The sequence below is a fragment of the Schistocerca americana genome, chromosome 7 (assembly GCF_021461395.2).
Source record: "Schistocerca americana isolate TAMUIC-IGC-003095 chromosome 7, iqSchAmer2.1, whole genome shotgun sequence".
In the NCBI taxonomy this organism is placed as follows: domain Eukaryota; kingdom Metazoa; phylum Arthropoda; class Insecta; order Orthoptera; family Acrididae; genus Schistocerca; species Schistocerca americana.
The window spans coordinates 105617682-105632378 of NC_060125.1; the positions used below are offsets into that span (position 1 = coordinate 105617682).

The 14697-nt window shown below is 47.0% G+C and overlaps 1 protein-coding gene across 1 annotated transcript in view; it reads left to right on the plus strand.

The window, feature by feature from the left end:
* LOC124622745 (zinc finger protein 74-like) overlaps positions 1 to 14697 on the plus strand; it is a 559769-nt gene that overhangs the window by 478459 nt on the left and 66613 nt on the right. Inside the window, exon 5 of the mRNA XM_047148535.1 lies at positions 10740 to 11477. Coding sequence (XP_047004491.1) covers positions 10740 to 11477 — 738 coding nt within the window. The remainder of the gene's footprint in view (positions 1 to 10739; positions 11478 to 14697) is intronic.

A 14697-nucleotide genomic window follows, 5' to 3' on the forward strand; every position in this document is an offset into this window, starting at 1 on the left:
AGCAGATGGCAGTTATAAGAGTCGAAGGGTATGAAAGGGAAGCAGTGGTTGGGAAGGGAGTGAGACAGGGTTGTAGCCTATCCCCGATGTTATTCAATCTGTATATTGAGCAAGGAATAAAGGAAACAAAAGAAAAGTTCGGAGAAGGTATTAAAATCCATGGAGAAGAAATAAAAACTTTGAGGTTCGCCGATGACATTGTAATTCTGTCAGAGACAGCAAAGGACTTGGAAGAGCAGTTGAACGGAGTGGACAGTGTCTTGGTAGGAGGGCATAAGATGAACATCAACAAAAGCAAAACGAGGATAATTGAATGTAGCCGAATTAAGTCGGGTGATGCTGAGGGAATTAGATTAGGAAATGAGACACTTAAAGTGGTAAAGTAGTTTTGCTATTTGGGGAGCAAAATAACTGATGATGGTCGAAGTAGAGAGGGTATGAAATGTAGACTGGCATTGGCAAGGAAAGCGTTTCTGAAGAAGAAAAATTTGTTAACATTAAGTATAGATTTAAATGTCAGGAAGTCGTTTCTGAAAGTATTTGTATGGAGTGTAGCCATGTATGGAAGTGAAACGTGGACAATAAATAGTTTAGACAAGAGGAGAATAGAAGCTTTCGAAATGTGGTGCTACAGAAGAATGCTGAAGATTAGAGGGGTAGATCACATAACTAATGAGGAGGTACTGAATAGAATTAGGGAGAAGAGGAGCTTGTGGCATAACTTAACTAGAAGAAGGGGTCTGTTGGTAGGACATGTTCTGAGACATCGAGGGATCACCTATTTAGTATTGGAGCGCAGCGTGGAGGGTAAAAATTGTAGAGGGAGACCAAGAGATGAATACACTAAGCAGATTCAAAAGGATGTAGGCTGCAGTAGGTACTGGGAGATGAAGAAGGTTGCAGAGGATAGAGTAGCATGGAGAGCTGCATCAAACCAGTCTCAGGACTGAAACCACAACAACAACATGCTAAACAGAACACACGCAAGTGGATTTCCTGGCTGTGATTCATTGCGTTTAGATTCTCCATAATGTCTGTGCCACTATCTCGAGAACGTCAGCAGACACTCTTCGAGTATCGGCACTCGGATAGGTATACTCAACAGCGACATACAGTTGCTCATGTTGTATCAACATATCCTGAAGGTGCCTAAAAGGTTCATTTCGAAAATATCCTGACAGTGACCAGTGACCAGTAGTGAGATAAAATACTTGAAAGACTTTGATATCCGTGTATAGCTATTGTGATTTGTGGTATTTTGTGGTGGAGAGCTAAGTTTAAATGTTGACATGTAGTAGTTTTGTCATCTTTGTATATGTATTGCAACACGATAAATATAATATTGGTATTATGCTGTACAGCATGAGAGTAAATATTACACTTCCTTCTGGCCACGTTACAAATAGGGTAACGTAATTTACGATGTGGTCACGGGCACATGCAGACCCGGTATCTCCGTTGTGGCTCTTCGTTACGTCTCCTTGTCGACCTCCAGTGTACCACACTGATTGCATGCATTAGACTGGTACATGCACATCACTTCTTCACTGCGAATTCTGTCAGAATTGGAGGGCGACATCATCACTTGGTACCAGTTGTGCACCACGCACAGCTCTGTGAGGGAATATGTATGCTCTTTTGAGGCGGTTAGTAATATGTCGGACATTGTGTGCACTAAATGCTGTGTTTCCTTCAGTAATAAACCTCGCGGCGTATGACTTCCCGTTTTGCTTTGGCGCGTTGGTAGAGTATCCGCGCCGGCCGCGGTGGTCGTGCGGTTATAGGCGCTTCAGTCCGGAACCGCGGGACTGCTACGGTCGCAGGTTCGAATCCTGCCTCGGGCATGGATGTGTGTGATATCCTCAGGTTGGTTAGGTTTAAGTAGTTCTAAGTTCCAGGGGACTGATGACCACAGATGTTAAGTCCCATAGTGCTCAGAGCCATTTAGAGTATCCGCTCGAATTAGTAAATACTGTAGACATGCCAGATGCTGATTGCGAGCACCGTTTTGCGGAGTGAACGGAATTTCATCGAGGTAGTATTGCTAGAAGTTGCCCAGCGAGTTGGAAGTGAAGTGTCAACTGTGTGGCAGTGATGGAGCCAGTGGCGCAACGGAAGCCCTGGTTTTGGCTTGGACCGCCACATCAGGCGAGCTCCTCGCCTGTAGTAGCACGTCGCGTGTGGGCAGTCACGTAATAACCGCTGACAGCAGCCGTCGGCTTCATTCCCTCCGTTTTTCTAAAGATTAGTGTGTGAATACTGAGAAGGCAGTGCAATTTAAACGAAGATCGTGGGAACCTTTCATAATTGGCTTACCTATTACTTTATCAGAAAGCTGTGGATACTTCACGAACAAACAAGCGTATACACATACCTGTACACCTATATTTTAACTTCGTAGGCTAGGTTGGATGCGTGACGGTGTATGCGTCGTGTAAAACGATCATTCCTCTTCTAACCTATTTCTTGATTTAAGTAATTTACATAAATAAGGAAAGTATCGACAATACCACCTAACAAACCTCATTAAATCCCACAGTGCCCTGTTTGCATCATTGTATATTCCACAGCGCTTTGAGGAATAAATACAAAAGTTAGCACGAGAACTATACAGTAATACTGTAATACTTTGTTGTCCATTTACAATTTTATTTCGTTTGTGTAGTTGACACAGTGCGTCTAGTGATATACTCTTGCTTGCGAAGCTGATTTTAGAGTCCCAATTTTGTTTTAAATACACTATTAAACACAGGATTTTCCCTTCATATATCCAATTTTTCATTATTTATTTACTTAGCGTACACTAATATCCACTGAATTGCAACTACCGTACATAAATTGCACAACTTTCCAAAATAAATAAAACTAAAACACTAGACCTACAAAGTAATATCTGGGTTTTTTAATACATTCAATGGCTGTCTCTGTGACTTCAGGGTAAGCTCACCTGCTGCAGCTTGTTACAATCTGTTTGATGGTCTGATGTTCACTGCCAGACTCACATTGAGAAGGCGAGGCCTTTTCCCATTGACGGAGGCTTCCTTCACAGATGCCATGTCCAAGCACGAAGTGGTAATTACATTCTGACCCGTCTTGTAAGAGGTCTTATAAGGGTCTGATATTCCCAGTGACCAAAGCTACTCCATATTTCTGACTACTTCCTCCTCACGTTGAAACCCACTAACAGCAGCGATTCCGCCAATGTGAGTGGTGACAACCAGGATTTTAATCGGCTCAATTTAACTGCAGGCATATTATAGTGTGTTGGGAGCTGAGAACTTCAATTAGTATTTAGTATCCCCTTAGAAGAGCATTCTGTCTTAGAAGATCTGGTAGCACAATGTGGCTTGGTATTCAGCGAAAAGGAGTACACCTGTTGCAACCTCTTATTGTCATCGCTTCATGTAAGAGAACGTCGATTTTTGTGCACGTGAACTATTATGTCGTACTGGGGCACAGTATTCGGAGACAGAATAGACGAATCCTAAGCACGGACATCGTAGTATTGCAGCTCTTGCGCCCCACGAGGTGCTGCTCAGCTTCTGTTTGATGCTATCACGCGATCTCAGCTTCGCAGCGATGCTTTCTAAGTGTTTCTTGTAGGTCCTGGTTCTGTGAAGACTCTCCCATATTATACTAAATAATACTACTCCTAGATAATCTGGGTAGTCATTATGATGTAGACTTGAGTATCAGGAGACATTTAGCTTTGTTAAGATGAAGGGTAACTTGGATCTTCGTTGGATTTCGTGTTTCTCTTCACTTTTTACAGTATTCATGAATTTTACTTAGGTACAAACAGACTATCTCTTCATGGATAATGACAATTAATGCAACACAAAACAGCATTATGCTCCATACACAACCACTCCCAATACATGCCCACTGTAAAAAAATTTCTTTCCGTCAAGGTTCTACAAACGTCCAGAGACATAATACCGTGAACAAAATCAGTTCATACATATTTCACTTACTTCAGTTTCCGTCGCTAGTACTGTTGATAGTGACCATAATGATGAGAGTTATAATAATCAAAGTTTCACGTTCCTCGAAAGCACAAAATATGTACAACGATTTGAAATTACTTTATGTGCAGGAAAATAACTTTTTATCATACAAATTTTATATTGGTATGCATGTAAATGTTACTTTAATAATATCTTGCATTTAAAAACTGCAACAAGGGAAGAAATAAGAAACGATATTGGGGGATGTGAATTAAATGAGTTCCTTAATAAACAGCGAGAATGTACCATTGCAGCCTGTTGGCACCCTTCCACTCTCTCTCTCTCTCTCTCTCTCTCTCTCTCTCTCTCTCTCTCTCTCTCCCTCTCTATCTCTCTCTGTCTCCCTCTCTCTTCCCCGCCGCCACCCCCCTCCCCCCCTTCCACAATGTCATCTGAATTCGCACTACTAACATTGTTCGATTACTTTTAACAGAACCCTTACTATCTTTCAGTTTTCTTCCGTAGTTATTTCGTCAGACATGTGCTATCACATGGAGTATGTCGCTTACCTCATGTTGCAAGATCGAGATAAATTACCTCCGTCACGGCCAAGGCATGTTTCTGCAGTGGGGTTTGTTATACGACTCACAATACACAGTCTTAGTTTACGTATAATTTGATTTATTACTAGCTTCGGTCATTATAAGAACAAAACTAGTACAAACACTTGCATTTTCAATTACTGATTTCAGTGACTGTGAAACTGTTGCATTCATTTGTTGCAGTTTATGTGACAAACTCTTATGTTTTCATCACTTTTTGGGAGTGATTATCACATCCACAAGAAAAACCTAAATCGGGCAAGGTAGAAGAATCTTTTTCCCATTCGCCAAGTGTACAAGTTAGGTGGGTCGACAACATATTCCTCTTATGTGACGCACATGCCGTCACCTGTGTCGTACAGAATATATCAGACGAGTATTCCAGTGGAGGACCTATGACCTATGACCTTGCGATCAAACATTTTCGGCTCCCATTGGAGAGGCACGTCCTTTCGTCTGCTAATCGCACGGTTTTGCGGTGCGATCGCAAAACACAGACACTAAACTTATTACAGCAAACAGAGACGTCAATGAACGAACGGACAGATCATAACTTTGCGAAAATACGGAAAGTAAACTTTCACTCGAGGGAAGACTTGAACCAAGGCCCTCTCGTTCCACATCCGCTCGCACTAACCACGGGACCACGGCGCTCCTAACATCACACTATCCTTGATTTTGCCTATCTTGCGCTTCGACTACTCAGTTTGTATATTTTGCATTTTTTTTCTTAGTTCCACACAACTTCTTCCTGCTTTCTCGATTGATTTGTGTACAGTTTTTCAAGGCCTATCCACTGTGCCAACTTACAACTTAATCTGATGGGGGTGCGATGGGGAGGTTCCCTTGTAAGGTGTACGTTAGACGTTAAACAGTGTGCATGTGTGTACAGATGTGATACTGTTACGCAGGCCAATCCACCACGGCAAAGTCATATCAAACCGGATGGGAAAAATCGGTTTCTAATTGTCCTGAGGCCAATCACCGCATATAAAGTATCAGTCAAAATAAAATCGGATTATTAATGTCCATGTGACTGGCGTGAACCTGTTCAATATGCTGTCCACCGTTTTCTACAAGTTCAAACCGAGAAACAGCATGCTCCACAACTAATCGAAGTGTCTTCTGGGACACTTTCAGAATGTGTTGCGCAATGCGTGCCTTCAATGCGGCTAAGTATGCAATCGGAACACTGAACACGAAGTCTTTCAGATAGCCATACAGCCAGAAGTCACACGGATTAAGATCAGGCGACCGGGACAGCCAGGCTGTAGGGAATTAGCGGCTGATAACTCTAGCATTTCCAAAATGGCGCTTCAGCAGCTGCTTAAGTCGACCTGCAATGTGAGGAGGTGCACCATCTTGCATAAAAAATGATCCCATCCACACATCCAAGCTGTTGGAGACCTGGGATGGCGTGGTTGCGCAAAAGACGCTCATAGCGCCGGCCGGAGTGGCCGTGCGGCTCTAGGCGCTACAGTCTGGAGCCGAGCGACCGCTACGGTCGCAGGTTCGAATCCTGCCTCGGGCATGGATGTGTGTGATGTCCTTAGGTGAGTTAGGTTTAATTAGTTCTAAGTTGTAGGCGACTGATGACCTCAGAAGTCGCATAGTGCTCAGAGCCATTTGAACCATTTGAACACTCATAGCGCTTACCAGTGAAAGTACAGGTAACAGGGCCGGAAGCACCTGTCTCTTCAAAAAAATCATGATAAATGATGCCGTAAGCCCGCACCACATAGTGACCTTTTCAGGATGAAGTGTGCCTGGTTCATTTGCGTGTGAATTTCCGTTACCCATATTCGAGAATTCTGTGCATTAATATATCCTGTCAGATGGAAGTTGGTTCCGTCTGTCCACAAAATCTTCGAAGGCCAGTCATTGTCCACTTCCATCCGAGCAAGCAATAATAAAGCAAGGTATCTCTTGCTGGCCAGTCAACTGGAAGCAACTTGTGCATGTGGGTAATTTTGAATGGACAGCAAAGAACGATGTTTTGCAAGATCTTACGCACCGTGCTCACGGGCTTGTTCAATGTTCGGGCAATTCTTCGTGCACTATACGTTTGCACACCACCATTCGTCTCCTCCTGCACTGCATTGCTGTGGCCTCTGCTTCCACTGACGTCGAATCAGTTCGTTTCCTTCCTCTACCAGGTTGTACACCAAAAGAACCCGTCTTTTCGAGTTCCCGAACCATTTTCTCCAGACCCACCGTCATCCGACCAAAGCCTTTGTTCAAACACTTCAGAGTCTGGAACCTGTAGAGCGAGTTGTGCACAGTCATCATTCTTGTTCAGATGTTCAAATGTGTGTGAATTCCTAAGGTACCAAACTGCAGAGGCCATCGGTCCCTAGACTTACACACTACTTAAACCAACTTATGCTAAGAACAACACACACATTCATGCCCGAGGGAGGACTCGAAACTCCGGCGGCAGGGGCCTAGCAGTCCGTGACGTGGCGCCTCAAACCGCGTGCCGTATCATTCAAAAATTGGTTCAAATGGCTCTGAGCACTATGCGACTTAACTTCTGAGGTCATCAGTCGCCTAGAACTTAGATCTAATTAAACCTAACTAACCTAAGGACATCATACACATCCATGCCCGAGGCAGGATTCGAGCCTGCAACCGTAGCGGTCGCTCGGTTCCAGACTGTAGCTCCTAGAACCGCACGGCCACTCCGGCCGGCCGCCGCATCATTCTTGTAATACAGCTTTACAAGCAGAACGCGATTCTGCATTGAGACAGTCATGGCGAACTTCGCAGACGCGGAAGAAGGTAAAGCCGTGTACCTGGCGCGTTTATGCCAACATCATTGGGTCGTGCGCCATGGGGCATGAGTCGTTTTTCATTTACGTATTCTGGCACATACAGCGCCATCTATTGATCAATTTTCACAATATTTTTTTCTTCTGCCATACGTTTTCCCCCTTCCCCGATACTATTCCGTTGCAATTTGACGTCACTCTGACCAGTGGTGTTATTTCTAAGTGTTTTGAAAGTTTAATTCTAATCACCCTGTACATTTTGTCCAGAGAGCATCGTCGGCATGTTGCTTGTGCGTGTTTCTCTGGCCTTCTCGTGTTATGTGCTCTTGATCCAGCGCCCACTACCGATCTCCGCGTTACATCTTTGCCGACTGGTGTGCTGGCGACAGCCTACGCCAGCACATTGCCGATCAACATCAACAACATCGCCATACTGCGGACATTTCCAGATAGTATGATCTGGTGTGCCTTCTTCACCACAGACACATTAGGTGGTTCTTCCCTGAGCCGTTCAATGCCGGTAAGTAACTTAAGACCAATGACCCGTCAAGAAGTGTGTCAGGCCTTCTTGGGAATTTAGGTGCCTCATTTCCAGTGTCTGCTCTATGTTTGGGACAAAAGCTAAAGTGCTCCTCGCTGTTTGCAAATCATCTGACAGAGGCGGAGGATCTGGTTTTGAATTTCCTGTTTGCCTATGGCCCGTATTCTCATTAGATTCTGCGCTTCATGTTTTGCTCTTTTTTCATTCAATACATCTCCTACTTTTCCTACCTAGACGTGGACTGGGTGTAACCAAGTACTTCCTGCAACGCCTCAACAGACGCAGTACCAACAGTTCCATGTTCTTCCTTGCTCTGCATTACCTACCGGTGCCGACGTTGTTAGCAGATGTCTGTGGACCAAAACACTGGCACAATATCCCATCATCGCACTTACGGTAGCGTTACGATACGTTCTTATTGTTTGAGTTGATAGCTTTTAATCGAACCTTGCTAGACTAATAATTTTGTTCACCACTTCCTGCACATTTCTTCAAAATGTGCAGAATATTTCTCCTACTCGTCCAAGAAGACGCCAAGGTATTGGATGACGGACTTTCTCCATATGGGCCTGTTGCTCAATTTCATTATCGGGTGTCTTAACTGGTCACGTTTTAATAATAAGTACATGGCATTTTCATTCGTAGCTGACAATTTAACTGTTATAAATCATTCTCGGTCTTCCTGTCGCGTTGGTTCAGGATAAAACCTCGTACTTTCGATGGTTACCTCCATTGGCATCGTCAGGAGCAACTGACTCTCAAAACTGCTACTGTGGTGTTCTTGTATAGCCCATAGACGTCTTGTGGTTGGTCGGGAAGTACACAGTACTGTCAATGTCTGCGCTGGTGGCTCCCATCTTAGCCTAAACATTGCGACGAGTATCTCTGGCTCTTCTCTGAATCGAGAGTCGCTTCTCTGCACGCCTAAGATGATATCCGCTGTAACGGTTGGAGTTCTTCTCGCACAGTCTTATTTCTAAACCGTCTCTAATTACAAAATCCCAGTACGTGGGAGGCTGGGACAAAACTTTCGTTTCATCAAATAACATTTTGTATTTGTTTTTGAGGTTGTGCTCAGCAACTGTAGATTTCTCGGTACTCGAGTTTCAATATGGCGTTGATTTTCTGCAGAGCGATTGAGAACTATACAGATCGACTGACCGTTTTAACTACTTCCGCACTCAAAAGGGCTGTTAAAAACCCCAGGGATCCTGAGGCTGAGACTCTTCTTAACTGGGTGTAGTAACTCGTTCATCGTCTTAGCTGCTCGGATAATAGCTCCTACATCGAGTCTTCTCAGGAGTCTGCCTACTTTTCTGGATGTAGCTCCGGAGAACGAAAGGAATGCAATTGTTGACTCATCACGTGAATGTTCAACATTTGCACGTTTCCTTTTCTTGGAGATCGCTGGCTTAATATCACAGCCATACGTTCGGATTTGGGGGGGGGGGGGGGGGAATGTTGTCGGGGGAAGGAGACCAGACAGCGAGGTCATCGGTCTCATCGGATTAGGGAAGGATGGGGAAGGAAGTCGGCCGTGCGCTTTCAGAGGAGCCATCCCCGCATTTGCCTGAAGTGATTTAGGGAAATCACGGAAAACCTAAATAAGGATGGCCGGACGCGGGATTGAACCGTCGTCCTCCCGAATGCGAGTCCAGTGTCTAACCACTGCGCGATCTCGCTCGGTGTCATACGTGCGTAACATGTACTTCAGATGATAAATATCGGAATCCGAGTGGTGCTCGTCGGAAATTGTTTTTGCTGTGTGTATTGGTGTATTTAGAGCCACTGTCTTCCGGACTGGATGGTGAAAACACTGTGCGCTAAGATAGACATCAGTGGGCGACGGCTCTCGGTGCGTGGAGTGGCCGAGGCGTCCATCCGACTTCCCTTGTACCAGGACTTGTAAGAATGACAGCCTTCCTTTCTTGCGACAGCGAACTGAAGGCTCCACGAGTACTGTTCCTGACTAAAATGATCAAGAGCTTCTACGCCATGTAGCCGAACCACAGATGTGTTGTCAACATAACGATAAAACGAAGACAGACGAAGGGGAGTCAAATTTAATGCACGTCCTTGAAAATATTGCATGAAGAAGATGGTCACTGATGGAGACAGCAGAGGACCCATAGCCATTCCATCCGTTATTTAATTAAATTTACTGTCTTCATAACATCTCGGAACAAGGTTTTCGTTTCAGGAGGAAAATACTCTGTCAACAGTTTCGGTGTGTCCTCACAGCACTAGCGCTCCGTCTTCAGGCCACAAGTGACCCATCGGTACCATCGACCGCCGTGTCATCCTCAGTTGAGGATGCGGATAGGAAGGGCGTGTGGTCAGCACACTCCTCCACAGGAACTTTCGTAAATAGTGAAGTTACGTCTAGGCTGACTAAAATGTCTTTTGGGCCAACTCTAATCTGCTTAATTTTCTCTGTGAACATCTGCGAGTTTTTGATGTGACGTTCGCGGCGGCAAACTATAGAGTCATCAACTTAGTTAAATTTTCTCCAGCCTCTAGGTAGGAGTACCAATGGCGCTAACAATAGGCCGCAGTGGAGTACCTTCCTTGTCGACTGTAGGTGAACCATACGACCTAGGAGGTCTAGGAGCTCGCGCTTTAAGATTTTTGTTTATATTCTCTGGTAGGCCAGAATTCTTCAAGAGCTCCACCGTTGTCCTGCTGTGTGACAGAGTTGGGTTCCGTTCTAGGCCTCTGTACGTGCGATATTCCAACAACAGTGCCTCAGACCACTTAAATCCTTACCACAGATATACTGTTTATTTCTCACCTGTGTACTGTTCTGGCGAGCAACTTGGTTGCTGAGAGATGGCCCACAGACTGGACGCTGACGCGGCCGGTGCGGACTGTGTTGCAGCGCGTGCTGCTAGAGCACCCGTGCGGCGCGGGCGAGTCGGTGACGGTGATCCTGCAGGACGTCAGCCACGAGGACATGCGACGCCTGCTGGACCTCATGTACACGGGCGGCGCGGAGGTGCCGGCGCACGACCTGTCGCGCTTCCTGCGCGCCGCGGAGGCCCTCGAGGTCAGCCTGCTGCAGTCGGCCGCGCTGCGCGTCTGCGAGGTCGCCGCCGAGCCCGCCGCCGCCGAGCCCGCCGCCGCCGCCGAGCCCGCCGCCGCCGCAGCCCCCGCTACCGCCCCCGCCGCCAACCCCACGTCGCCACCGGAGCCCGCGGCGCCGCCTCCCAAAGCGCCTTCCCCACTGCGCTGCCCCTCGCCGTCACCGCCGCCGCCGCCACCGCCGCCGCCGCCGCCGCCGCCGCCGCCGCCGCCACCCCCGCAACCTACTGACTCCGCGCAGCAGATACCTCCGGCCCGGCCGCCCACACCGCCGCCGACCTGCCAGATTCCGCTACCGCCGCCGCCCCCGCCGCCCACCCCCGCCCACGGTCCCCCGCAGGCCGTGGCGGCGGCGCAGCTGGTGCGGGTCCCGGCGGTGCACGCGGTGTCGCTGCGCCACTGCCGCCCCCCGCCACCCTGGCTGCCGCCGCCCACGTCCGCCTTCCTGCCCGTCTCTGACCCCGTGTCGCCCTGGGCCACGGGCACGCGCCGGCGCATCCAATCCTGGACGCTCTCAGACGGTGGCCCGGAACAGGTGCGTGATCCCACCTGTTCACGTACACTTGCAACACCGATCATAGCCTCATCGGTACAGGGACACCTTGGGCAGCAGAATGTTGTCCTTCAGTGTCAACAAACGTCAAAAAAATATGAATTTCACTAGGACCATATAAACTGTAAGTGCTACAGGGGTCGGTCTGGATCTTTTTCTTTTTTTTCTTTCTTTATTTCAAGATTTTAAACATGGCTGATACAGCAACTGTTGAAATTCTTCACCAGAAAGGATGACAGCCAAAACAGTTGCAGGATAAAAATTTATTAAAATTCTTGACCAAGGTTTCGGTATGTATAAATACACCTTCATCAGAAGTAGTTCATAGGCGAAGTACTGGTGCTAAACTGTTCGCATTGACCCTGTGCCTATAGTCATGTTGTACAAATTGAGATGATGTCTTAATTATTGACGACGCCTTTGGCACAATTGTTTTATTAATCTCCATTGCATGATTTAATTTTAGATATTTTACTTCTGATGAAGATATATTTATATATACCGAAACCTTGGTCAAGAATTTTAATAAATTTTTATCCTGCAATTGTTTTGGCTGTCATCCTTTATCGTGAAGAATTTCAACGGTTGCTGTTTCACCCATGTTTAAAATCTTGAAATACGTACCTGCCCAGGTTTCAAAGGCTGTTTCGAAATACATGGACATCTCTTTCTGTGGTGTCACCGCCAGACACCACACTTGCTAGGTGGTAGCCCTTAAATCGGCCGCGGTCCGGTAGTATACGTCGGACCCGCGTGTCGCCACTACCAGTTATTGCAGACCGAGCGCCGCCACACGGCAGGTCTAGAGAGAGACTTTCTAGCACTCGCCCCAGTTGTACAGCCGACTTTGCTAGCGATAGTTCACTGACAAATTACGCTCTCATTTGCCGAGACGATAGCATAGCCTTCAGCTACGTCATTTGCTACGACCTAGCAAGGCGACATTACCAGTTACTATTGATGCTGTAAAACATGTACCGTCACGAGCGATGTTCACCAATTGTGGATTGAAGTTAAGTATTCCAGCAACTACGTACGTTATTGGCTATATTAATTACCCTGTCCTGTTCCAGACCTCACGCCAGCCTGCGTGAGCTTAAACGCGTGCCTTTCGGCTTCCTCATAGTGGCTTGGCTGTCTTGCCAAGCCACAACACTTTCTTTATTGTTAATTTCACACCTGACACAGGTAGGCTAGCAGCGGAATATTACGCCGCTCTTCGGCCACAGATAAAACTAAAGATACAAAAGAAGACAATCGTAGAATAGGGTGGATATACAGACGTAGACATACAAAATTAAGACACATGGAGCCGTTCACGGGCGCAGAGTCCAAGATAAGGATGTTCGAGCACGTGGACACGTACAGAGATGATAGATGGCACACGCGAACTTTGGAGCACAAACGAATAAACACTGGAACACTTGAGCACGAACACGACGCCACACACAAACACTTGGCGATGATCTCCGGCGCGCGAATGTCCACGTAATGTGTGCAAGTCCGGGGACCTGCCAAGAGGGGAAGAAGCGGGTGAGGGAGGAAGAGAGGAGAGCAAAGATGCCAATGGCAGAGGAGATGGTAGGAGGAATCCTCCATACCTCCTATGGGGGTAGGGGAAGCCCGGGGGAGGAATGAGGAGAAAGAGAGGAGGGAGGGAAGGGGGAGAGAAGGGAGAGAGGGTGCCCATAGGAAGAGGGAGGGAGGATAAAAGTTGGTAAGAGGGGTAAATGGAGGGGAGGAGGGCATCATCAGGGATGGGGAGCTGGCCGAAGCCACCTTGGGAGAGGGTATGGAGAGTGGAGCGATGGAGAGTAGGTGGGATGTGGAAATACAGGCGCGGCAGCGGACAGGGGCGGGAGAGGACGGGAGAGACAAGCGAGTGAGTAGGATCGGGATTAAGGGAGGTGTAGTGGATCCGTATCCATTCGAGGAAAAGGAGGAGGAGGGGAACGGAATAAGGTCGTACAGGATCCGCGTGCGGGACGGGAGATGGATGCGACAGGCGAGGCGAAGAGCATGGCGTTCTAGGATCTGAAGGGATTTGTAAAAGGTAGAGGAGGCGGAGATCCAGGCAGGGTGGGCGTAGCAAACGATAGGGCGAATGAGGGATTTATAGGTATGGAGGATGGTGGAAGGGTCCAGACCCCATGTACGGCCAGAAAGGAACTTGAGGAGACAGAATTGGGAGCGTGCCTTGGCTTGGATCGTCCGGAGGTGGGGGGTCCAGGAGAGGCGACGGTCGAGGGTGACGCCAAATAACTACAAAGAACGAAACTTGTGTAGTTTGAAGGGTGAAACCAGATGGCGCTATGGTTGACCCGCTAGATTTCGCTGCCATAGGTCAAACGGATACCAACTGAGTTTTTTAAATAGGAACCACCACTTTTATTACGTATTCGTGTAGTACGTAAAGAAATATTAATGTTTTAGTTGGACCACTTTTTTCGCGTTGTGATTGATGGCACTGTAATAGTCACAAAAATATGGCTCACAATTTTAGATAAACAGTTGGTAACAGGTAGGTTTTTTAAATTAAAATTCAGAACGTAGGTACGTTTGAACATTTTATTTCGGTTGTTCCAATGTGATACATGTACCTTTGTGAAATTATCATTTCTGAGAACGCATGCTGTAACAGCGTGATTACCTGTAAATACCACATTAACGCAATAAATGCTCGAAATGATGTCCGTCAACCTCATTGCATTTGGCAATACGATTATGACATTCCTCTCAACACCGAGCAATTCGCCTTCCATAATGTTCGCACATGCATTGACAATGCGCTGACGCATGTTGTCAGGGGTTGTCGGTTGATCACGATAGCAAACAGCCTTCAACTTTCCCCACAAGAAGAAATCCGGGGACGTCAGATCCGGTGAACGCGCGGGGCATAGTATGGTGCTTCGGCGACCAAGCCACCTGTCATGAAATATGCTTACCGCTTCAACCGGACGCGAACTATATGCCGGACATCCGTCATGTTAGAAGTACATCGCCATTCTGTCAGGCAGTGAAACATCTTGTAGTAACATCGGTAGAACGTTACGTAGTAAATCAGCATACATTCCACTATTTAGATTGCCATCGATAAAATGGGGCCCAATTATCCTTCCTCCCATAATGCAGCACCATACATTAACCCGCCAAGGTCGCTGATGTTCCACTTGTCGCAGCCATCGTGGATTTTCCGTTGCCC